General features: G+C 42.1%; 1 protein-coding gene across 1 annotated transcript in view; it reads left to right on the plus strand.

Annotated features, from left to right (window-relative positions):
* The window catches only part of LOC140574143 (transmembrane protein 114), a 30138-nt gene extending 10001 nt beyond the window's left edge, over nucleotides 1–20137 (plus strand). Inside the window, exons 4-5 of the mRNA XM_072693872.1 lie at nucleotides 18446–18583; nucleotides 19484–20137. Of these exons, the coding sequence (XP_072549973.1) occupies nucleotides 18446–18583; nucleotides 19484–19725 (380 nt within the window). The 3' untranslated portion in view covers nucleotides 19726–20137. The remainder of the gene's footprint in view (nucleotides 1–18445; nucleotides 18584–19483) is intronic.
* The last annotated feature ends 3849 nt before the right edge of the window (nucleotides 20138–23986 follow it).

Raw genomic sequence — 23986 nt, forward strand, 5'->3', positions numbered from 1 at the left:
CTAGCAGAGTCAACCACAGCCTGTTCTTCTAACATGACCGCTGCTTTGACCAGGGCTAGCAGGGCTTCTGTAGTGGCCTGGATTTCTGTCAGTTTTGAGGACGACCGAGGTCACCCGCTTACTGCTCGTACATCAAACATCGACATAAACACTGAATCAGAGCATTGTATGGCACCTTCAATGCCTCTAAAAGCTACGCCACATTTGGTTTTTGATTTATTACGAGACAAGACTGTTACATAAGCGTTTGGGGGTTTTGGAATTAGCCTGTTTTCCAGTCCCGTATTGGGAATGCAGAATTATCTTTTAAAGGGTGAACGATGGTGTTTGAGAATCATGGTTTCTCAATTCTATGTACTGAATTCTCATTATTTAACTGTGCCACAGATTTCCATTCTAGGGCAGCTTTAAGGGCTTTATTTTAACATACGGATTTGAGCTGTGGTATTTAAAAAAGTTGACAGTATCGCAAAATGAGGACGGTATTTCAAAATTGAGATGCATCTGATGTCAAATTTCTATCTAGTACATGGTCAAAAAAGCTCATTCCCCCATGTGCATTCAAGAGAGCCACAGGGTGGGGGCGATGTGGGAGCCCACTAATTGTTTAATGTCACGCTCTGAAAACAGGTCAGGGAAAAAAACAGGCCCACTGCTGTTGCGAGTTCTGCATCGTGCTAGTACAAGGGAAAGCAAGCAAACCTGGATGAGCCAGTCTATTAAATGAGCCTACAAAAAAAGTGGAAAACCCTCCTGAGACCATTTCCTCAACTCTGTGCCCTCAGATATGAGGCTTTATTCTCTAAACAGGGGTGATTTGAGCCTCAGCTAGCTGGAACACGGTCGGTGCTGTGGTGTTCGGCCTGCTAGCTAAATTATTTTGCTTGGCCAGATACGAATCCAAACAGAACCAGATGCATTTTAGTCACTCCCACACCAGTCCCTCAACTTTGCTCTCTCAGATACAAGTTTTTATCGCCAACACACACTCAATGTGTCAATGTTACTGTAATGCAACAGTTATTCAGTCTTTGACGTCACCAGACCGCCGTTTTCTGAGGCACTGTTATTGTGAGCAGTGCGGTGAAGCACCAGCAGGGACCTTACATACGTTTGTAATCTTTGAAAGCAATGAAAACTGGAGAAGCCCCTGTTCTTTGGATAAATTGTCACTTGACAAATTGACAACATTTACATTTCATGTATTTAGCTGACGCTCTTATCCAGAGCGACTTCCAGGGTTACTCGTATTACAGAGATGGGCCAATGTAGTGTTAGGAGTCTTGCCCAAGGACTTTTATTGGTGTAGTGCAGCACAGTCACCCAGACCAGGACTCGAACCCCAGTCTCCCACGTGGTGTTATCTGTTGCGCCACACCAACCACTCTGACAAGATTGATCCAAACAAACTGATCTGCACCAAGAGCCCTTCAAGCTTTAAGCACGGCTCGGCTCGACCCGCCATCCCTCAAAATCCACGGAAGACAAGCGTCCGGACTTTTTTCTGTCCTGCAACATAGTGGTGGGATGAGCTTTCTCTGGGTGTCCAACGCTCACTGTCTTCAAACCCAGACTGAAGACCCTCCTCTTTCGAGAGTACTTGGGCGAATAGCAGAGTGTTCACACTATTGAATTGTGTTTTGTAGAGTGTAAACTTAGAGGATCTTTAAATGATTAGTCTATTTAAACTAGCTAGGTGCGCTAGCTGTTTAGCATAGCATAGCAGCGTTCACTCGCATTCAATTTTCCTCCCATTATAGATAGAAGATACAGTACTAAAGTACAGTCCTATACCAGAAACACTGTTCAGCTTATAAATAAGTCAACGAGAGCACGGCATCATTACGCCGGCACATTTTACAGTCTTAAAAAAGGCCAGATTAGCCTGTTTCTGCTGTCCTGGGTCAGTGTCTGGCGTTAGCCTTTCTAGCATGGCTAATCCTAAACAACACATGGACATAATAAGGATTTGGTGTGCATGTGCCACTGTCCTCTTCGTGAAAATCTCGATGCATCTTCACTACGATGATTGAAAAGTGGAATCAAGGGAACCCGCAGAAAAGCAGGCATGGGTCTGCTACTCCATTAGATTGATGAGATTGAGATCGGACACAGTCGCTGATTTGCTGCTGATCTCCACATGGAGGTGTTGACACTTTCAGATGGAGGTGGGGGGAGCACATCATAGCAGCTTGACGTCCTGGTGTCCTCAGGTCGGGGGTGACCTCGACATTGTGTGCAGTATCAGTTTGGAACCGAGCGGGATGTAATGAATTGGCGGTTGAAGAGCACTGTTAATGAGCAGCAGGGCTGTTGGCTGTTGAGATGATAAAAACGGATGCAGCCTCTGGGAGCAATGTCTGATTATCCGCTCTGCTCATTAGCGAAGCTCATTCCCAATCATCGGAAACTGTCGGAGCAAAATGAACAAATTGCTGTGAACTGACTTGTTCCAATTCTAAATCAGGTATCATGTCACACCTTCAGTCACTGCAATACACGCTAAATGGACGAAAGAATTGGGACACCTTCTCGTTCATTGCTTCTTCTGAATTCGAGGGTATTAAAAAGAGTTTCTCCTGCTTTTGTTGGAGTAACTGTCTCTACTGTCCAGGAGAAAAGGCTTTCTACTAGATTTCGGAGGAGCATTGTTGTGAGGATTTAATTGCATTCAGCAACAAGAGTTAGTTAGTGAGGCCAGGATGTTATTGGATGATCACCACCCCACCCTACTTCATCCCCATCTCCTCAACTCATCCTGAAAGCACTGGATGGAGCTCCACCATCATTCCAGAGAACACAGTTCTTCCACTGCTCCACTCGGGGCTTTATACCCCTCTAGTCGTGGCATTAGGGATGGTGCCAATACGTTCCACAGAGCCCTATTCTGTTGGCAGTACATCGCTACAGGGACTAGACAAGCCGCATGTGTGTGTATGTGTGTGCCTTTGCACATCTCAGCAATGGGTGCAACCTACAGTAGCTGAATGCATTCATTAGAAAGAGTGTCCACAAACATTTGGCATAGTGTATATCTACCTGTCAAAGGATTTGGACCTGGACATATTAGGCAGCAGGTGAACGGTCAGTTCTCGAAGGTGAAAATAAAAGAAAAAGAGCAGCATGCAAAAGTTTGGGCGCCCAATGAGGTTAAAGTCTCAGGTCTCAGATAACCTTTTCCAGGTGCAACCTGACCTGGGTGAAAGCGAATCAGGGTCCGATTTAACTGGACCTCTGCTCACTGTTGGCCCCACCTCACAGCTTCCAGAACTTGAAGGCTTTGCTGCTAACATCTTGGTGTCAGATACCACAGGACACCTACAGAGGTCTTGTGGACCCCATGTCTCACCCCTCAAGGGAGAAACACTAGGAAATGTAGAATATTGGCTCTTTAGTATTCAGTGTAAATCCACGTGGTCAGACTTTATTGGGAGGAATTCTGGACTATGTCTGCCAGTCCACTCATCACGAAATGGCCAGCTGCTGATTAAAAACACACAATGAGGTTTTCACACGAGTGTGCCAGCTTGTGATCAGTACGCATGCCACCAAATTTCAGCCAGCAATCTACACTGTGCACCAAGTGTACCACACCAATCCCACCCAAATACATACATCGGCTCCGAACGCAACGGGCCAAAGATCAGCCCGTCTTCGATGGGTTCCCATGGATACGTGACGGGCTCTGAGGAAAAGCCCAGCTGTGTGTGAGACAGCTGTAACAAGTGTTCCGCTGAGCAGCATGCCGTGATTTTCACAACTAATTTGGTTAGCCCACCTGCCGGCACTCCTTACGCCATTATTTCCCCCCCTTTCACTAAAAAGCCAAGACCCCTGCTAAGCACAGCTCATATGAATGTGCTCAATCAATTCACGTTGCCACCGGAGCTCCCTGTGCTAACACAATGGATGGGATTTCTGTTCTTCTGGATGGGTGCCAATACTTGTAGGAACATGCCATTGTGGTCTCGTCTAGTCGTGACACCTGTTTGAAAGGTCTGAAAGCAATTATGATAAATACTTTACTTTATTTCCACTCGCATACATACATACGTAATGTACAGTCAGAGCCATAACTATTTGGACGGGCACACAATCCTTGTAATTTTGCCTCTCTAGACCACCTCAGTGGATCTGAAAGGAAGCAGTCCAGTGACTGATGTGTAGATCTTCAGCTTTCATTCATGGGGTTTGTTTTTTTACGGGCTGAAAAGTAATTGGACAAACTAACACAAAGGTGTTTTAAATACTTGGATGCAAATCATTTGCAGTCAATGGCTGCCTAATGTCTGGAACCCCTGGGACCAGTTTCCTCAGTTGAGATGCTTTGCCAGGCTGCTTTTACTGCAGCTGCCTTCTGTCGCTGCTTGTTTGTGGGTCTTTTCGGCTTCGGTTTTGTCTTTAGTAAATGAAAAGCTGCTCAGCTGGGTGGTGGTCAGGTGACTGACTGCCATTCATACAATTTGTACAATGTGTGCTAATCTAGATTTAGCTCTTGTACATATCACTGCTGTCCAGTGAAGAACATGAATCTCCATAAATGGGGACTTTACCAAAATGGCCTTACCTTTGAATGGAAATTTAATGTCAAATTAAATTGATTCCAGGTCATTAGGAACATTTCTATTGCTCTATTCGTTCAGGATGAATTACACAGTGAACAGAGCAGCTGTGGGGTTCAGTCGATGGAGAAACCTAAAAACGGACAAATATGGAGATACATGGTATTCATTGGACAGCAGTGATATGCAGACTGATTCAACCAATCAAACTATTTAATCAGAGGACAAACCCAACCTGAACACCAACCTAAACCCAAACATAAACTACTACACCCCAACCTAAACCCAGACCTAACCTACTACACCCCAACCTGAACCTAAACTACTACACCCCAACCTGAACCCAAACCTAACCTACTACACCCCAACCTAAACCTAAACTATTACACCCCAACCTGTCAAATTATGTCAAATTATGAAAAACTGGTTCATCACAATGCAGATGGATAAAGCAACAAGGTCTCGTAACATTCATATATATACGACTAAAAGTGTACCACAAGAAACTTGTAGCAAACTTGTAGCATTTGCATACTACACCCCAACCTAAACCTAAACTACTACACCCCAACCTAAACCCAAACCTAACCTACTACACCCCAACCTAAACCTAAACTACTACACCCCAACCTAAACCTAAACTACTACACCCCAACCTAAACCTAAACTTAACCTACTACACCCCACCCTAAACCCAAACATAACCTACTACACCCCAACCTGAACATAAATGTAACCTACTACACCCAACCTAAACCCAAACGTAACCTGCTACACCCAATCTAAACTTAAACGTAACCTACTACACCCAACCTAAACCCAAACCTAACCTACTACACCCCAACCTAAACCCAAACGTAACCCACTACACCCCAACCTGAACATAAATGTAACCTGCTACACCCCAACCTAAACCCAAACATTAACAACTACACCCCAACCTAAACCCAAACATTAACAACTACACCCCAAACTAAACCTAAACCTAACTTAGTCTTAACCATAGTACAATGTTTGGAATTAAAGGGGAAATATTGGGCAGAAAAAGGGAATTGAATTCTTTTTATAAGCTCTATAATGGAGAAAACCAGCATGAACGAGGCTGTAGAAACGCTTCTGTCTGGCACGCAGGTTGTGTGTATTTGCCAAAAAACAGCACCACCAGCAGACGAGAGCTGTAGCGTGAGTCATAAAATATGTAGGCAAATGCTACAAGTTTCTTGTGGTACACTTTTAGTCGTATATGTATGAATGTTACGAGACCTTGTTGCTTTATCCATCTGCATTGTGATGAACCAGTTTTTCATAATTTGACTGAATCTGAACAGATAGTAGAGCTCTATACACTATACAGAACTCCTCCTGCTATGTCTATCAGCGGCCACATCATCAATAAACACCAGGGACCCAGATCCATAGGCATCCATACATGCCCATGCCATAACAGTGCCTCCATCATGTTTGACAGATGATGTGGTATTACTTTAAATCTTGAACCCTTCCTTTTCTTCTCCACAGTCAAGTTAATCTGGGCCTTATCTGTCAAAAGAATCTTGTTTCAGAACCGATCAGGCTTCTTAAAGATGTTTTCTAGCAATCTAATCTAAACTAACAATAATTCCGGTTCAAATCTGATACTTCAGCACGTCCCATGAACGAGGAGCAAAGCCAAAATGCATGCAAAGTGTGTAAAAGTGTAATTTAATAGAAACTATGAGTTCAGCTGGTGCTGAGATCCAGTCCTAGCCATCAGCCGGTTCCACACTCCCATACCAATAGACCTGCAGTTCTAATGAACTGAAAGGATTCTTAGTTATTACTGAATAAATCAGATTAATAACCAAGCAATAAGCCTCCTTGAAACCTGAAGGGGTTCAAGGAGGGACAAGGGACTTTTTTCACTGTAGCAGCACTTGGAAAAAATTTCTAGCAACATAGCACTCCAGACGGAAGGACCTGAAGACTCCTTGGAGGTGAATTTTTCTGTAGATCAGTGACTACAATATCCTCTAGTCTGGCTTTGATCATACTGTTTTCACCAGAGTGGCTGAGGAAGTTCCCACTGAGAGCCGCCGCAAAAGCAGAACTCACTCTGACCTCATATCAGCAGCAAATCTCCGGATTCTGTGGATCGGCGGATCTGCAGTGGACTGCTGGCATGAAGGCGAATGACTGGAATCGAAAGATGTAGGCTTCCCAGTGGCGTGGATGTGTCAACAGAATCACAGACTGGTTATTTTACTTTATTTTGAACAATTCTTTAGGAACGTTACCAGAACCTGAACTGCTGGGATGGAGCTCAGAGCTGGGAGGCACGTTTGGTCAACATGGGTTTAGTGCAGCTCTCTGTCAGACCCGCAGCTGTAGAGCTGAATAGAGGCCGCCCACTTATGTTGCAGCCTCGGTCCCAGCAGTACTTCTGCTGCCTTCAAGTCTCCAAGTGTATGTCCGACATTTCTGTGGCATGTACTTATCTGTTTTTCACGTGTGCATGCTATTTCTGTGAGGATTTGATTGCATTCAGTGATCCTTGTGGAAGGATCACTAGCCCACCTCATCCTCAACTCCCCAACTCCAAACAAAAGTATTAGAGGGAGCACCACCATCCATCATTCCAGAGAATACACCTCCACTGCTCCACAGCTCAATGCTGGGGGGCTTTATACCCCTTTAGTCTATGCTTGGCATTAGGCAGCCAGTAGGTTCCTGTTTATCTGACAGTAAGTCCTATTCTATCGGCAGTACTTCTCTACAGGGACTAGACAAGCTGGGTGGATGTGTGCATTTGTACCTATTGCTAACACAGATGTGCAAATGCACACACACAGCTTGTCAAGAGATAAACAAATAAACAGGAACCTACTGGCACCATGCGGCCTTATTCCAGACATGGGTTAGAGGGGTATGAAGCCCCCCAGCATTGAGCTGTGGAGCAGTGGAAGAACTGTGCTCTCTGGAATGATGGATGGGGCTCCATTCAACACTTTTGGGATGGGTTGGGAAGTTGGGGATCAAGTGGGGTGTTGATCATCATCCAACAACATCCTGACCTCACTAACAATGCTCTTGTCGTTGAATACAATCAAATCCTTGTGGCAATTCTCCAAAATCTAGTAGAGACAGTTACTCCAACAAAAGCAGGATAAACTCTGTATTAAATAAAATGAGCATAAATGAGCAGATGTCCCAATATTTTTGTCCATATGGTGTGAAACCCTTTGGGCTTAGAGTGTATTGACAGTGTTTCTATGCATGGCCTAATGGTTTTTCAAAGGCTGTCCCCCTTTTGATTTACACCATCTCTCTTTTCTCGAACCTTCTCTAATCCCACTGGGCACCACAGCACGAGAAGTGGCTGAAAGCATGAGGGAAGCTCTGAAAGATGGCCTATATGAAATGGAGGTGCTGAGTGCCACAGTAATTGCTGTAGTAGCCATAATTATGCATTGTGCATTGCTGTGTGGCCATAATTTCTTCTATATAGAGCTCAAGTTCACTGATGTCCACTTTTCCTTTTGTTGCTGTTATGTGTGTTTGGATTGCCAGAGCCAGAGACTCCAGCTATGGAAGTATGGGAACTATAGATTTCTAGTTTGGTCATCAGCTCCATCACACAGCTATTAGAGTCACACATTCAAAAATATCATTCTGAAGCATATAATTGTGTATATTTGAAGGGTGATTGGGCACAACGTAGGCTTTTTGTTATTCTGAAGCACATTTTGCACAGGCAGAATCATTACTACTAATACCCGCCCAGCAGGCCCCTAGCTAAAAGCCTTTTCACCAAAGATATCCACAAAAAAAATCACTTTTTAATGCATCATATCGATTAACATGTTGTCATATGTGGCAGCTAAGAGCAGATAGTTCTAAAGAAGAGTAATCGTCGCTGTTATTCAATATTTTCTTTTGCAGCTTAAAAATGACAGCTGCTGTAGCGTCGCACACTCTCGCAAGAGCAACGGCCTTGGCCCTATGTATGGGTGTATGGGGCCAACATGCTCATGTGGGGCTCACATGGGTGGAACACTCGCTAATTCGGTTCCAGGTCTGCTTGAGCTCTGAGCGGGTGTGTACATGCATTTTTACTGGGACCCTGTTGGGCTTCCCAAGGGCCCCTTGGTTACAGCCCACCTTAATCTCACATTGGTCCCATCTAGGCTTCGTATGCAGTGTACAACCCAGATGAGGCCCATGTTTAACCCCTCCTGGTCCCATCACTGACCCAGGTGGGCGTCCATATGTTGGCCCAACATTGAATTTGAGGACAAAACTTTCTGGTTCCCAGTTGGGCTACCTTCACAGGCCCCATGTGGGGTATGAACAAAAAGGAAGGCCAAAATTTTTCCTGAAGACAATCTCAACAATCTCAACGCCAGTGATGCCTACAAAGGTACTGCATGGTCCTTCAGTCTGAACCACTGTCATGTACTGAATGCAGTTGTTTCAGCCTCAGACACTGTGAGGCTTCTGTTATCGGGACTCAATCAAGGTCACTGGAACAGGGAACAATGGGTGTGAAAGCACATGGACTTGGTGGCACATGGATAGATAGTGAGGGCCCGGCTACACATATTGTTTCCCAGCAGGCACATATTGGGAGATTCAGGTAGATTCTGCTGAAGGTTATCTGAATGAATGTCAGAAGGTTGCTGTGGGTTTCAGGGACATTTTTTTGTTGAATGTGTTCTTTCACATAAGGTCTATTTATAGTTGGATTCATTCAAGTCTGCTTTATTCTGACTAAAACAGCAAAAAGTCTCAGTTCGGATAAGGGTACTTAGTGATGTTAAAGAGAAATATTAATGTCATATACAGTAATGTTTCACTTAATTCTAAAGTTTTAAAGCCAAAAACTCTTAAGCTCGGCCCAAATAAGTGTCCAATTGTATTTGTCTAATAGGAGACACTAGGAGGGCAAGGACTTAACACACGTCTCCTCCGATACCTGTAAAGCCAGCCACCACCTCTTGCAGGAAAGCGGCAGATCCTCAGCTCCACTGCACCAGCACACTGACACCTGTGTCGGCCAACATTGCTTTAAGTGTGATGAGGGGAGAGAGCGCCATCTATCCACCTGGAGAGAGCACGGCCAATTGTGCTCTCTCAGACTCCGGCTGCTGATGGCAAAGCGGCATGGCTCGGGATTCGACTTGTGCACTCTTGAGTCACTCAGAACAACAATATGTTTGATTAAAAATGGTTGTTAATTAAAACAAATATTGAAACAGTTGGAAAAATATGTTTTATTTGAAAGTGAAGAGCCAGTAACAAGTATCAAACCCCTAAAAACTAGGCTGTCATCCAAACTGTGTGGATGGATTGGTTATGAACATTTAAGGGGATGTGTGAGTGTGATTGAGTAGTGTGGAAACAGGTACCGGCATGTTTCAGATGTATGAGAATATGTATATTTTCAACACTATATATTTAGTTTAGTGGAGTTTGTTGCTTTTACCCTACTGTTTCCCATTTTAACCCATTCTAAAAGTTTAATTAGTTTAAACTTAACATGTTTAATTAATTATTAGTCTGTTTATGAAGTATTTACACTATTAAACCACACATCAGCAGTTTAACAGTGGGGCAGTGGTGGCTCAGCAGTTAGAGCACCGGGCTATTGATAACGGGGTTGTGGGTTCGATTCCCGGGCTCGGCAAGCTGCCACTGTTGGGCCCTTGAGCAAGGCCCTTTACCCTCTCTGCTCCCCGGGCGCTGGAGTTGGCTGCCCACCGCTCTGAGTGTGTGTGTGTACTCACTGCCCCTAACACACAGGTGTGTGTGTGTGTGTGTGTGTGTGTTCACTACCAGATGGGTTAAATGCGGCGGACACATTTCGCTGTACAGTGACAAATATGTGCACCTTTACCTTTAACACTGGATATTTCTGAAAACTCTCTGTCCACACATACAGCCTTAAGTGCTTGCAGAATCATGTGAAGCGATCAGAGGGTGCTAATGCCACACAAGATTCATCAAGAAGCAGTGCAACAGCCAAAACAGACCTAAATACAGCTCCAGGCTGAGGATGTTCTGTCACAGTGTAATAAAACAGTACATGCGCATAAAACCTTAAAACCCTGTAAAGAGCTCTCTGTTTTTAGTCGCCTATTTCAAAAATATCAAGATACAGAGATCCTTGCATCCACATCCATCGTCTCTTCATGAGATGTGTGTGTGTGTTAAAGGTCAGGTGCTCTTGCTGATTGCCTTTGTTCATGTGTTTTCTCCCATAATGGTACAAACACCCCCCTCCCCCAACACCCACAGCTGGAGCTGTACCTCTATCTGCTCCATCCTTCTTACTGCAAATCCAATTCTCCAATCTAGAAACACACACACACACACACACACACACACACACACACACACAAGCCTGCAGCAGCTGGCTTAACACAGGAAGCCATTCTAAAGGTGTTTACCTTTACAGGCATAGTTTTATCGTCTGTTTACATAAATTGCATAAAATAATTAAAAAACTACCCAAAATTACCCAAATCATAATATCTCATCTTCTACATCCAGTTTTATGTGGTATTGTGTGAAAGCTTTAATAAGATGAATAGGTTATTCTTTTATCCAGTTGTGCTGCATATTTATGTTTTAATTGATTGTTGACTTAATTGATTTTCTTGAAGTTGCAATGTAAACATATACTCCATTACAATATAATATATATATACAATCTTACAATCAAATCTTTTTTATTTATTAAATCTTTCAGTATTGTCTATGATTAATTGCTACTATAAAATCTTATATGCATTGGTCAGTAGCCACTATACATGACTTAGTATCTACTATTAATTATTTATTTATTATTTTTCAGTATCCACTATAGGTGATTCAGTATCCACTATGTATGAATTAATATCCACTATGGATGATTCAGTATCCACTATGTTTTATTTAATATCCACTATAGATGATTCAGTATCCACTATGTATTATTTAATATCCACTATGGATAATTTAGTATCCACTATGTTTTATTTAATATCCACTATGGATGATTCAGTGTCCACTATGTATTATTTAATATCCACTATGGATGATTCAGTATCCACTGTGAATTATTCAGTATCCACTATGGGTGATTCAGAATCCAATATGGATGATTCAGTATCCACTGTGAATTATTCAGTATCCACTATGGGTGATTCAGAATCCAATATGGATGATTCAGTATCCACTGTGAATAATTCAGTATCCACTGTGAATTATTCAGTATCCACTATGGGTGATTAAGTATCTAATATGAATAATTCAGTATTTCGCACACATATAATGCAGCAATAATAATGCAACAAGAATTCCAGTGTCCAGTCAGTTTTAGTGAAATCTGATTGGTTGTTTTAATTAGCAAAAGTATTTGCAAGGAAGTTTGACCAGGCAAGCAAAAGTGTATATGCACTGTTTCCATGGAAACCAGAGATGTGTTTGTGATGTGGATGTTAGATTTTCTGTTATTTCTAAGGCTTGTCATTTCAATTTGGTCTCCTCAGTGGAGTCGGGTCTGTTGTTTTTTTGGAGCGAATCCTTGATTGCATCATTACAGTTCCTCTGAGACGCGCGAGGCAGAGGCTGCTAAGCAGAGTTCTTGTGTTCTAGCAGTAATCTAAAGTTTGGAGCTGGTTAGTCTGGGAAAAGTTTGTGGTACTGATCATAAGCTGGGAATTGGGACGGGTTCTTTGTAATGCCTTCATTTGGTGAGCAAGCAGCTTCGGAGCTGTGGGGAACAAGTTCTGCATTGAGCTTACTAACTGAAATGAGCGCACCGCACCTACCAACGGTACACATTATGGACAAAAGTATTGGGACACCTGCTCATGCATTGTTTCTTCTGAAATCAAGAGTATTGAAAAAGAGCTGATCCTGCTTTTATGGGAGTAACTGTCTCTACTGTCCAGAAAAGAAGGCTTTCTACTAGATTTTGGGGGAGCACTGCTGTGAGGTTTTAATTGCATTCAACGACAAGAGTGTTAGTGAGGTCAGGATGTTGGATGATCACCACCCCACCTTATCCCTAACTCCCCAACTCATATTAGTTGGATCAAAAGTTTTGGATGGATCACCATCATCATTTCCAGAGAACACTCTTCCACTGCTCCACAGCTCAATGCTGGGGGGATTTATACCACTCTAGCCAATAACTGGCATTAGACATGGTGCCAATAGAGTCATGTTTACTTGCTCCAGAGAGCAAGCTGTGTTCAGTTGGCAGTACTTCTCTACAGGGGCTAGACAAGAAGCCTATGTGCATTTGCACATCTCTATTAGCAATTGGTGTTAGATATAGTATAAGATCCCTGCACAAACCATTGCCACCTTACATGTTTAAGGTGGTAGTAACTTCAGGTTCCTGCAGATGGTGTTCCACGAGGATGATCGGGGGGATACCTGCGGGGTGTGTGAGAGGTTGGTGAAAAAAATTAGTTATTGCATTTATATTAGGTATTTATAGCCTGAAGTTACTGCCACCTTAAAATGGGACTTTTTATATATATACATACATATGCATATGTATTTCACTTTTTGACATATTCTGAATATTGCAGTTTTGCTGGGACAGAATTTCATGAATGGACCAATAGAAATGCCCCAGAATGGGCCCTGAGCGGTCCAAGGTGTTGTCACTATGGAGGGTCGCTGGTTCGAATCCCGGTCATGCTGCTAGCCATTGGCAGCCGAGGCCCTGAGAGAGCACAACTGGCCTTGCTCTCTCCAGGGTAGCGCACACCCCCCACATTGCTTCGCTGTGGTGCTGGCCGTTGCTGGCCGTCGCTGGCGTCTGGAGAGCCGGGTATTGGGGGGGTGGTAGGTTTGCCCTCAAAGTTGCCATTTTAGAGATACAAGGTTTTTGAATGACAGTGACAAGATACACATTAATGCAGACATGCTGTACACATTTGAATCCAGTATGCAAAGCATTACTTTTTACAGTGAGTCTACTGATTGCAGTGCAAATGATGAGGCAGCGCTCCAGCTGTGTGTGTGTGTATGTGTGTGTGTCTCCACCTGAAGCTTCAGTCTGGAGGAGGTCTGTTTCTACCATCAAGGGAGAACGCACATGAGCAAAAGCCATCTGATTCAGACTTGCCCAATTAGTGTAGGAGAATCTGACCTTTACCACGCGCTGAGTCTGTACAGTTTGACAGTCGAACTGTGGAGTGATTAAAATTGTGATTTTAATCCAGTATTGTTGTACACATGGTTGTGGGTTCAATACATTGGACCACTAAGCAGCCACTGGTGGGCCCTTGAGCAAGGCCTTTAACCCTATCTGCTCCAAGGGGTGCTGCACCCCCCCCTGGCTTTCTAGTCTGCAACAAATTGTGATTTTATTCCAGTATGAATTTACAGTGTGTGCAGGTTTTATAGTCCGACAGTTACATTTTTTATTCTACTCCAGTATGAATTTACAGTGTGTGCAGTTTTTATAGTCCGACAGTTACATTTTTTATTTTACTCCAGTATGAATTTACAGTGTGTGCAGTTTTTATAGTCCGACAGTTACATTTTTTATTCTACTCCAGTATGAATTTACAGTGTGTGCAGTTTTTATAGTCCGACAGTTACATTTTTTATTCTACTCCAGTATGAATTTACAGTGTGTGCAGTTTTTATAGTCCGACAGTTACATTTTTTATTTTACTCCAGTATGAATTTACAGTGTGTGCAGTTTTTATAGTCCGACAGTTACATTTTTTATTCTACTCCAGTATGAATTTACAGTGTGTGCAGTTTTTATAGTCCGACAGTTACATTTTTTATTCTACTCCAGTATGAATTTACAGTGTGTGCAGTTTTTATAGTCCGACAGTTACATTTTTTATTTTACTCCAGTATGAATTTACAGTGTGTGCAGTTTTTATAGTCCGACAGTTACATTTTTTATTTTACTCCAGTATGAATTTGCAGTGTGTGCAGTTTTTTATAGTCTGACACTTAAAATGTAGATTTTATTCCAGTGTGAATTTACAGTGTGTGCAGTTTTTATAGTCCGACAGTTACATTTTTTATTTTACTCCAGTATGAATTTACAGTGTGTGCAGTTTTTATAGTCCGACAGTTACATTTTTTATTTTACTCCAGTATGAATTTGCAGTGTGTGCAGTTTTTTATAGTCTGACACTTAAAATGTAGATTTTATTCCAGTGTGAATTTGCAGTGTGTGCAGTTTTTACAGTCCAACAGTTAAAATTTAGATTTTATTCCAGTGTGAATTTGCAGTGTGTGCAGTTTTTACAGTCGAACAAAATTTGTATACACAATGTTTGCAGTCTGACAGTATGACTTATGGAGCAATTTCAATCCAGTATGAATTTGCTATGTGTTCAGTTTTTCAGACTGCCAACTAGAACTGTAGAGCAATTTGAATCCAGTATGAATCCCTTATAAACTGCAAAATCTGCTAATAGACATGGTGGCATGGTGTGCTGAGTGTGTCCTGTGGTGTAAGACTAATGTGCACACCCAGGCTTTGACCTTTCAGTCAGGACAATCTGTGAGAATTTGGGAAAATTGGATTAAAATAGAATCAATACATCCATCAGTCCGTTACACAACCTCCTCAGGGAACACTTATTTAGCTCCTACAGTGTTTACAGGGCGAACTCACCCAACACCACATCTGACCCGTTTTCTTGATGCACAGTTTTAATGAGTAAATCCTCCTCCAGTTTGTGCTACATGGCTCCTATAGCCAGGTGTTACCCTGGTATACTGCCCAAATTAGGAGCTACAGCTCTGAACATCTCTACTGTTGCTCCATGTTAAACTGCACAGACATCTGCACCAGTCCAAGATACAGGACCTGCTTCATGTCTGAAGCATGAGGTGTTGCGTCAGATACTAAAGTAATATGAAAAACGTGACTGAGAGTCTGCAGAGATCCATTTGTGGCACAGGTTTACCAGATCACCTGAAACCTGGTAATGTTACTTCTCAATTTTCTCATAAAGCGCTGCAGAGGACAGGTGTGGAGCGTCTGGAGGGAGGTTTGTTCCCAAGCAATAATCAGAAATTATTCAGAGACTAACTCAGTGCATTTCTTCCAGCATCCTTTACAGTGTCCTTACTTATCTGCACGTACAGGTGTTCATCTACTTGTCCAAAGGTTTGTGGACACCCCTTCTAATGAATGCATGCAGCTACTTTACGTTGCACCCATTACACATATGTGCGAACACACACACACACAGCATGGCTAGCCCCTGTAGAGAAGTACTGCCAGTAGAATAGGACTATCTGGAGCAGATCAGCAAGAACCTATTGGCACTGTTGGCAGTATTGAGCTGTGGAGCAGTAGAAGAACTGTGTTCTCTGCTCTGTATTCCCAATGCTCCTCCAAAATCTAGTAAAAGCCTTTCTTTGGACAATTGAGACAGTAACTCCAACAAAAGCAGAATAAACAATTTTTTAATCTCCTTGATTTCAAAATAAGCAATAAAAGCAGGTGTCCCAATACTTTTGCCCATATAGTACAGTAAGCTGGTTACAAAGGCCCCAGAATAGAGCACAGACACTTAAGCTTGCATCCTGAACGTTGGCTGTGTTCAGAATGTGTGTCTCAGTCAAGCTCAGCGTGTGTAAAGGCAAACATTCGCCATCTGTCAGTGGAGGCGTCTGTGTACAATGTGTATAATATGCTTTTAAACATTGAATAGAGTTCCTTGGTTGGGGGGGGGGGGTGTTTGGGGGCATATTTAATTTAGTTTCAACAAATTCATAAAGCAGCTGATATAAAACTGACTTTCTAGGAATCAGACATGAGGCGCTCTGTTGTGGAATAAGGTGAACTCCCTCTTTAAGGGTGAATTCAGCTCTGGGGTTTTTTTTTTTGCTGTAGCACTGTTTGAGTTTGGCACTCGACCTGTGCTAATAAACGTGTTTCTACAGCTCAGTGCCTGGCTTTGAGAGATGAGCGCTGGGCCAAGACCACTTGAAGTTCAGTCCTTGAGATTTTTTTTGAGTCTGAATAAGGAAAACAGGCCTCCTATTGCAGTCGTTCTCCTTGTACAGATTAGCACTTTATTGTTCAGCACAGAACGGCAGAAGTGTTCAGGCTTTTGGAAGTCAAACCTCCACTGGGTACCAAAGCTGAAGATCCTTAGTCTATTTTAAATGGTTCTTTCTGATGTATGACAGCAAAATGAAGAACCCTGCATTAAATATTTAGTGCTTTATTAAGATCTTACTATCTTACACCCCGACGACAGTCTATTTTCACCCGCTGCTTGTGAATGTATCTATACCGACGGGCGCGGTGGTCTTGAAATGAGGGGTGTTCTGGTCCGTTTCTGGAGTACTGCTGTGTATCTTGGCGATGGAAAACACAGCAGGAGCTCCACTGACTGAACACAACCTAGGCAGACGTTCGTCAGCAGTCAGACGTTCGTTGCTATCTTGGCAGTGAATTGTCAGCACAGGCGCGTGAAGCCCGACGCTCGTACACCCCCCCACGCTCTACACCACTGAAATAGCAACCCGCCAAAGTCAGTCTGACCGCACCTGGCTCTTAAAGGGAATGGCAAGTGACACGCTGATTGGTTTATTATTGCACATTACTCCCAAAAAAACACCCATGATTCATTAAGATACATAGTACATGACCTTTTGTGTGTTTCAAGCTGCACAAGACATACTCCTCCCATCGTTACGATAGCGAAAACACACTGACACGCCCTAAATCAAGCTGCATGGTGCACGGTTAACAGCTCGCACAAAGATCGCTGAATTAGGGCCCTATATGTTCAATTGTCCACTATATATCCAATACTTCTGAGATGAGTTAGGGAGTTAGGGATGACATGTGGTTGTGATTATCCATCATCGTGACCTTACAGACGCTCTTGTCGCTGAGTGCAATCAAATCCTCACAGCAATGCTCCTCCAAAATCTATTCGAAAGTCTTCTTACTCCAACAAAAACAGGATAAACTCTTTGGTTTCAGAAGAAACAGTAAATTAGCAGGTGTCCCAATACTTTTGTCCATTTATTGTATATGGGCGTATCAATATTTTATCCTGTTTCGGACAGTATATATAGAATGCATACAACTGCTTCACCAAGCAATGGAAATTAGAACATTTATTGGACAAAATCCAAACCATAAAAAAAGTGCGGTCACTTTTATGTATGTCGTATCGTATTTAGAGTAAATGCAGTGTAAAGTAGATACTGCCATAGACATTAATCACAAAGTAGCTAGCTATGCTAACCCAACATTCCAACATGCTACCAAATGTTATTTACAGATATTTAGAGCAGAGCTTACTAGCTTTCCAACACGACACAAAAAGATCAGAGTGTTGTGGGCACCACATCCAAAGAAAAAGAGGACCTGCATTTACGGTTGAAGCGCTAAATTTAAAACATCCACCCAAACATTCATACGTCTTCTCTTCCCATTTTATAGAAAGGAAAACTTGGTTATTAAGCTCCAGTGATGCGGACATTTTGGGTGCATGTGAGGATATCAGGTAGCTTGGTGTTTGTTTCCCCTCCACAAAATGGTAAGAGCAGACGTATGGAGGACTGGCTTTCCTTGGTGGATTTACTGGAATGTTTTGGGTCATTGTCATGTTGCGTGGTCCATGCACTTCAGCTTCATATTCAGCTATACGTTTTCAAAAGACATAAAAAGTAAAAGAACTAAAATAAACTGAATGCTTCAGCTGTTTTTTTTTCAATCACTAGCAAAATTATCTCCCGAAACATTATCCTTTCAGACTGGCTGAAGAGGGAAGCAGTGGATATGGAGTGTGAAGCCTCCCACCCTGCAAATAAAACAAAGAACAAGAAAAATCGGACGGATTGATTTTAGATGGAGTTGATAAGTGTAACCCCCCACTGAGGTGCCCTGTTTCTCTCCACAGACATGCAGGGGGCTTTCATGGTGCTGCTGCCGCTCAGCGTGATCGTGTTGTTCGTCGGGGGGATGCTGGGGGTCATAAGCATACTGGCCCGGGCCCACCCGCTGTTGCTAGCGACAGGACTGCTGCTGCTGTGTGGCGGTAAGCTTCCTCATCTTCAGCCTCTCACCCAACGCTTATGACCAAGTGTTTTCATCATGTTCTGTCACTACAATACCCAGCATGCCCTATCTACTGGAGATATCCCACAGATGTTAAGTCGAATAAAAACAGGCACAGTATTTAGGCACATCATAGTAGTAACGCTGGCAATCCGGCTTCCTTCTTGTAGTGAAGCCCCTCCCACCTTCAAGATGCATCATCAGAAGGGGGATTTCCTAGTGTTTAAGTCAATAAATCCCACTCATGAGACTGTTGTGCACCACTCTAGGAGGTTAGGCATGTGTATAACAGGTATAGCGATGGTTGCATTTTTCATTTTGGCCCTTTAGTGTCCCTTTAATATTCTACAAAAATATTTTACTAACAAAGGTATTAGAATATGAATAAATAAAAAAAAAAGGAGCCACTTAGGGTTTGTTTTAAACAAGCTTTAATGAATGAAATGCATCTTGAGCCCATATGTATATATTTATAAAGGCATATTAGAGTCTTATGACCATTGTTTGGAATAAACCCGGCTCATTATATCAGCTCCACTGACCACTGTGCAGTTCTGTAGTTCCAGACTGTATCCATCTGTTTCTCTGCAGACTCTGTTATTAGCCTCCTTTCCCCCTGTTCTTCAATGCTCAGGACCCCATAGGATTGACCACCACAGAGCAGCTAGTGTTTGAGTTTGAATCCCGAGCCATGTAGCTTTGCCATCAGCAGCCATAGCCTGAGGGAGCGCAATTGGTCGCACTCTCATTGGGTGGGTAGATGGCCAGCAGTGCAATGCCCAATGTCCTTACCCTCCTAGTGCTACAAACGGATGGGTTAATTGGCAGGATCAAATTAAGGACGAACGATGACCTTTTTCTTCTCAACCTTCTTGCCTAGCTGCCATCACACTGTCTGGCATCTGCGTGTACGTGGCCTACTCGGCGGCCGCCTTCCGAGAAGCCGTGTGCATTTCCGGACACAAAACTCTGGAAGACATCAACATCTACTTCGGCTGGTCTCTGGTCCTGGCTGCCGTTTCTTGTATCAGTGAGCTCCTCACAGGCATCGCGTTTCTGGTGGCGTCGGCACGTGTGGGCCAGCTCATGCAACAGGAGGAGGACTGTTATCCCGGAGAGTGAGAAACACTGGCAGACTGAAACCACGGCAACAGCTGTAAAAAGTGGCGTTTTTACTGTTTAAATCTAGTTCTGTAACCTGTGGTCTGGATTTCCCAAAAGCTTCTGAGCACTGAGATGACTCTTGGTAGAGCGAGCATCACACTGAGCACTCTCTCTACTAGTAAAGATGATCTGATTTGTCAAAAAGTGTTCTGATGTGATTTCAGCTCGTTGTTGTCACTGTATCTGTATCATTCCACTGGCTGACGGCTGCTAAGCTGCCGGGACTACTTTTTTCACTTAATTATTATTTTTTTTTTATTGTTTAAACATTTTGTGATAAACAGACCAATAGAAATTGTATAAAATAATACATTTATGAATACGTTAATAATATTAGAATTGATTTTAATACAATGAAAGTGTTTTTAATCCTGTACATTTTGGAAAATGTAAAATAGCATCACCAAATATATTTGAAGTGAAATTGATATTGAACTCTGTACTGTTGTTTTTACTGTTGAACTAAAGTTATACAACACCCAAGCTTGGTTGTTCTTGTATATAACACAAGTAACAGCAAATCACAGCTGTGAATGTATGCATAACACACACTCTCTTGTTCTATAGACCTTGCTGAGAGTTTGTGTGTCTTTTTGAAATCAGTAAAATACAAAAATAGCTTTGTTTTTGTCTTATTCTTATAAACAAAAGTTTTACCAGCACTTTCCTTGACTGCACTCCTGTACATTTCATTGACCTCACCAAAGCCCCATCCACATGTATCCGGGTATTTTTGAACATTTTAAAACTTCTAAACCATTCACATGAGCATGCCAGACCATCAGGGGGCGCAAGAACCTCAAAAAAGTTTGACGTCAGATTACTCAAGAAGCAGCATAACGGCCAAAACAGACCTAGTGTGTTTCTCAGTACCATGAACGTAAAGAACAGACTTGTGGTTTCGGGAAGTACGTTCTTGATAAGTTATGAAGGACGGAGGATGCCTACTGAGATGTCCAGCCATTAGTCCCAATTATCCACAGCTAACCAGCTGTGCTTAGCTAGGGCAACCACAGGAGGGTACACAAGCCTCACAACATAACAAAATAAATATCAAATGGGAAGATTTGCCAATTACAACTCATTTTTAAAAGCAGAACCAGATGCAGTGATTTGTCTTCTACTTTTGAGCTAATATCAGTTGGCAGGCCACCATGAGGTGCAGAGCTGCTCCATTTATTTAAAATCTGAAAACTTAAAAACGTCAGCGCTGAATTCACAATGAATGCTGAGTGTTTCCGTTCATGCTCATCAGCAAGTCACTAAGCAATGCATCCTCGGTTTTCTGGACGGAGTAAGAACATCTGGGAGCGTTAAGGGTCCTTAGTAAATGTGTTCTTGAGCTTGGGCAGTGGAAGATGGCGTCAGACAAGAACTTGAGGTTGGAAGATCACACTAGAATGCATATTGAGAAACTGCGCCCAAAATACAGCTCGAATTTGAAGGTCTCCATAACTCGAACTCACAAAGACTTTTTACCAGAAAACTTTAAATTCTTTTTTGTAGCTTTTTTTTTATTCAAATGTGAGTTAAAAGTGTAAGAAAATATCCCTCAAATCTAATCACTTTTATTGTCGCGTCACATTACATAGGTGTAAAGGTGAGGGACAAACTTTGTGCATTGTCCCTTACAGTAGTACATAAAACTCATATTTACAAAATAGAAATACGGAATATTTACACATTATAATATATAATAATATAATATACTATACATACACACGTTACACACTCTATACACACACTATACACACTCTCTATTCACAGTATCGCACAGCTTAAAGCAGTTCAATGTACAGGTTTGATCCAATCTGAATGTTTCCATTATTTCCTAAAGGCACTGGATGGGTGTGAGTTCAGGTGTAGTGTGGGGGCGGGGAGAAGTGTTTGTGGGTGCTGTGTGACTGAGTATAGGGGTTCCAGTAGTAAGTGCAGGGTGTGTTTGTATGGGGAGACTGCTTTCTCCTCACAGATCCGGATGGAAAGGATTCAGCCAGTGGCTTGTCCTCCTTCCACAAAGAAACAGAGACAGATGACTCACTCTTTGGGCAGATGTCTAATAATCCTCGCTCATGAATCGCTTACTGAAAGTCTATTAACGCCGTGTAACAGGAATGTCTTGTCATTGCTGCTCTGAGCTCTGAGCTGATCTCGGCATGAGATTGCATTTACTTTCCTATACAAGTTTAGTAGTTTATTTTTCAGTGAAGAATTATTTATTATTCAGGCTGTGAAAAATGTAAATACTGAACTGAAATACTAATCTCGTTAGACAAAAAAATATGAGCAATAATTAGGTTTTAATTATATCAAGGCAATATTTACAGACTCTTTACTGGTGTCTTACAGCCATATTTACTTAAAAGACAGCGAACTTTTTTTAAAGGTTACTTTGTTTTTAAACAGTTAAAAAGTTGATCAAATTGAAGCTGGAAACCTGTCATAACCATCACCAGGCGTCATAACCATCACAACAAGTTTTGTGTTGGTGATGACGTGTTACGGTGATGACAGTTTTCACTTTTTGGTCATAGATCTCCTAAAGCTACTACAGCTAGTGCAAGATGCTCTTTAAATAAAGCACTAATAAACAATGTGAACCTTTTTGCTGAAAAATCGCTGCTGTACGGTATGAACGGTAATGACGCTGAATAAATCTACATCATGATCAGGAATGATTAACTTACTTTTCCAGAGGTCAATGTATCACTTGACCGGTGGCTGACATATGCTCCCCTGTCCGTCTTTGTTCTCATGGTTATGATATAAACAGGCGCTCCCTTAAAAACGTCCTTACAGAAATCGTAGGCTGTTGCGGTGATGACGGTGATGTTGAGGATGAAAATGTATAGTTTATAACTATTCAAAATGTTTTAAATAATACATTTTGTGTCTCATTATGTTAATTTTTTAAGAGTTTTAAGGTTTAAAATATGGAATTTATGTGCTGATGTTTTGGTGGTGCAATGAATAATATACTTAATACCTAAGTTATTCATTTTGGATGGCCAGAAATAGTGGCCACTGGAACCCAAAGACAAGTTGGGCTACCCATACAGGCCCCACATGGGCATGTTATCTGGGACAGCATACAGTCAGAGGTCTAGTGGAGCTGTTTTGCCAGCAAAATGGCTATATAGCTTTGAACCTGTTTCCTTAAGTTTCTCTTACAGCCAACAGAGAGGCTAGGCTGCGCCCCAAACTACTGCTGAACACAAGCACCCTAAATAGTGCACAAAAATACTACACCATCATTACACATGCACTCATGGTCAAGCTGGGTAAGCTGGAAGACACAGCTTGGCTCTAGACCACAGTACGGTATGCTCTTGTTTGAGTTTGATGGTTTAGCTGATGTACAAGCATGACTAACCTGCCCAAGGCAGACAACCAGTATGACCAAGCTTGACCATGCCGGTTGAGGAACATGATATCTCTCTCCAACATGATCAAACTCAAATGCAGCATGCACTATGCTGGCCAACAGCTGGTTAAAATAGCAATAGCTGGAGGGTAGGAGGAATGCTGCTACTGTGCAGCTCTTACAGAAAGAGAGAGGTCCAGGAAATGGAAAGTTCTTGACCAGCTCTCAGAGATCTTGCCTCACTTCATTTGAGTAGATGATGCAAACTGCTAAATGAAGCTCTATGGGTTGTTTTCACCGCAGCAGAGGGTAGAGTAATTAACCCTGACGGCCATCTTTCTGCAAGTGTTTAAACGGGGGTTAAGTCGATACTCAATACTTCTGTTACAGGCTGATAGGTTTGACCAATGACATCATGATTGCTGGTCATATTACCTGGAGGAGGGATATTGATTTTGTAGTGACATGTGGTGCACAGAGAGCGAGAGAGAGAGAGAGAGAGAGAGTTTTCTATAGTCTAATTATAAAAAGACATGGGTCGGAGATGCATAGCCATAAACCCAGAACTAAAAATATAATATAGAAATATTTCTGAGGTATTGGTGTGCTTGATAATTTGAATATATAAAAAAAAAATAAAAAAAAATAAAAATATATATATAGATATATATATATATATATATATATATATAGATACATATATCTCCAAATTGGCAACATTACAAAACTCTACAAAACTCAATGGACGTCAATTTAGAAAGATTTTATTTATTTAAGTCATTTCGGAGCATTTCTATTGGTCAATTCATTATCAAATTTGGACACAGCGTAAAGAACAAGTGCCAGATTCACATT

Source organism: Salminus brasiliensis, chromosome 12 (genome assembly GCF_030463535.1).
Source record: "Salminus brasiliensis chromosome 12, fSalBra1.hap2, whole genome shotgun sequence".
NCBI lineage: Eukaryota > Metazoa > Chordata > Actinopteri > Characiformes > Bryconidae > Salminus > Salminus brasiliensis.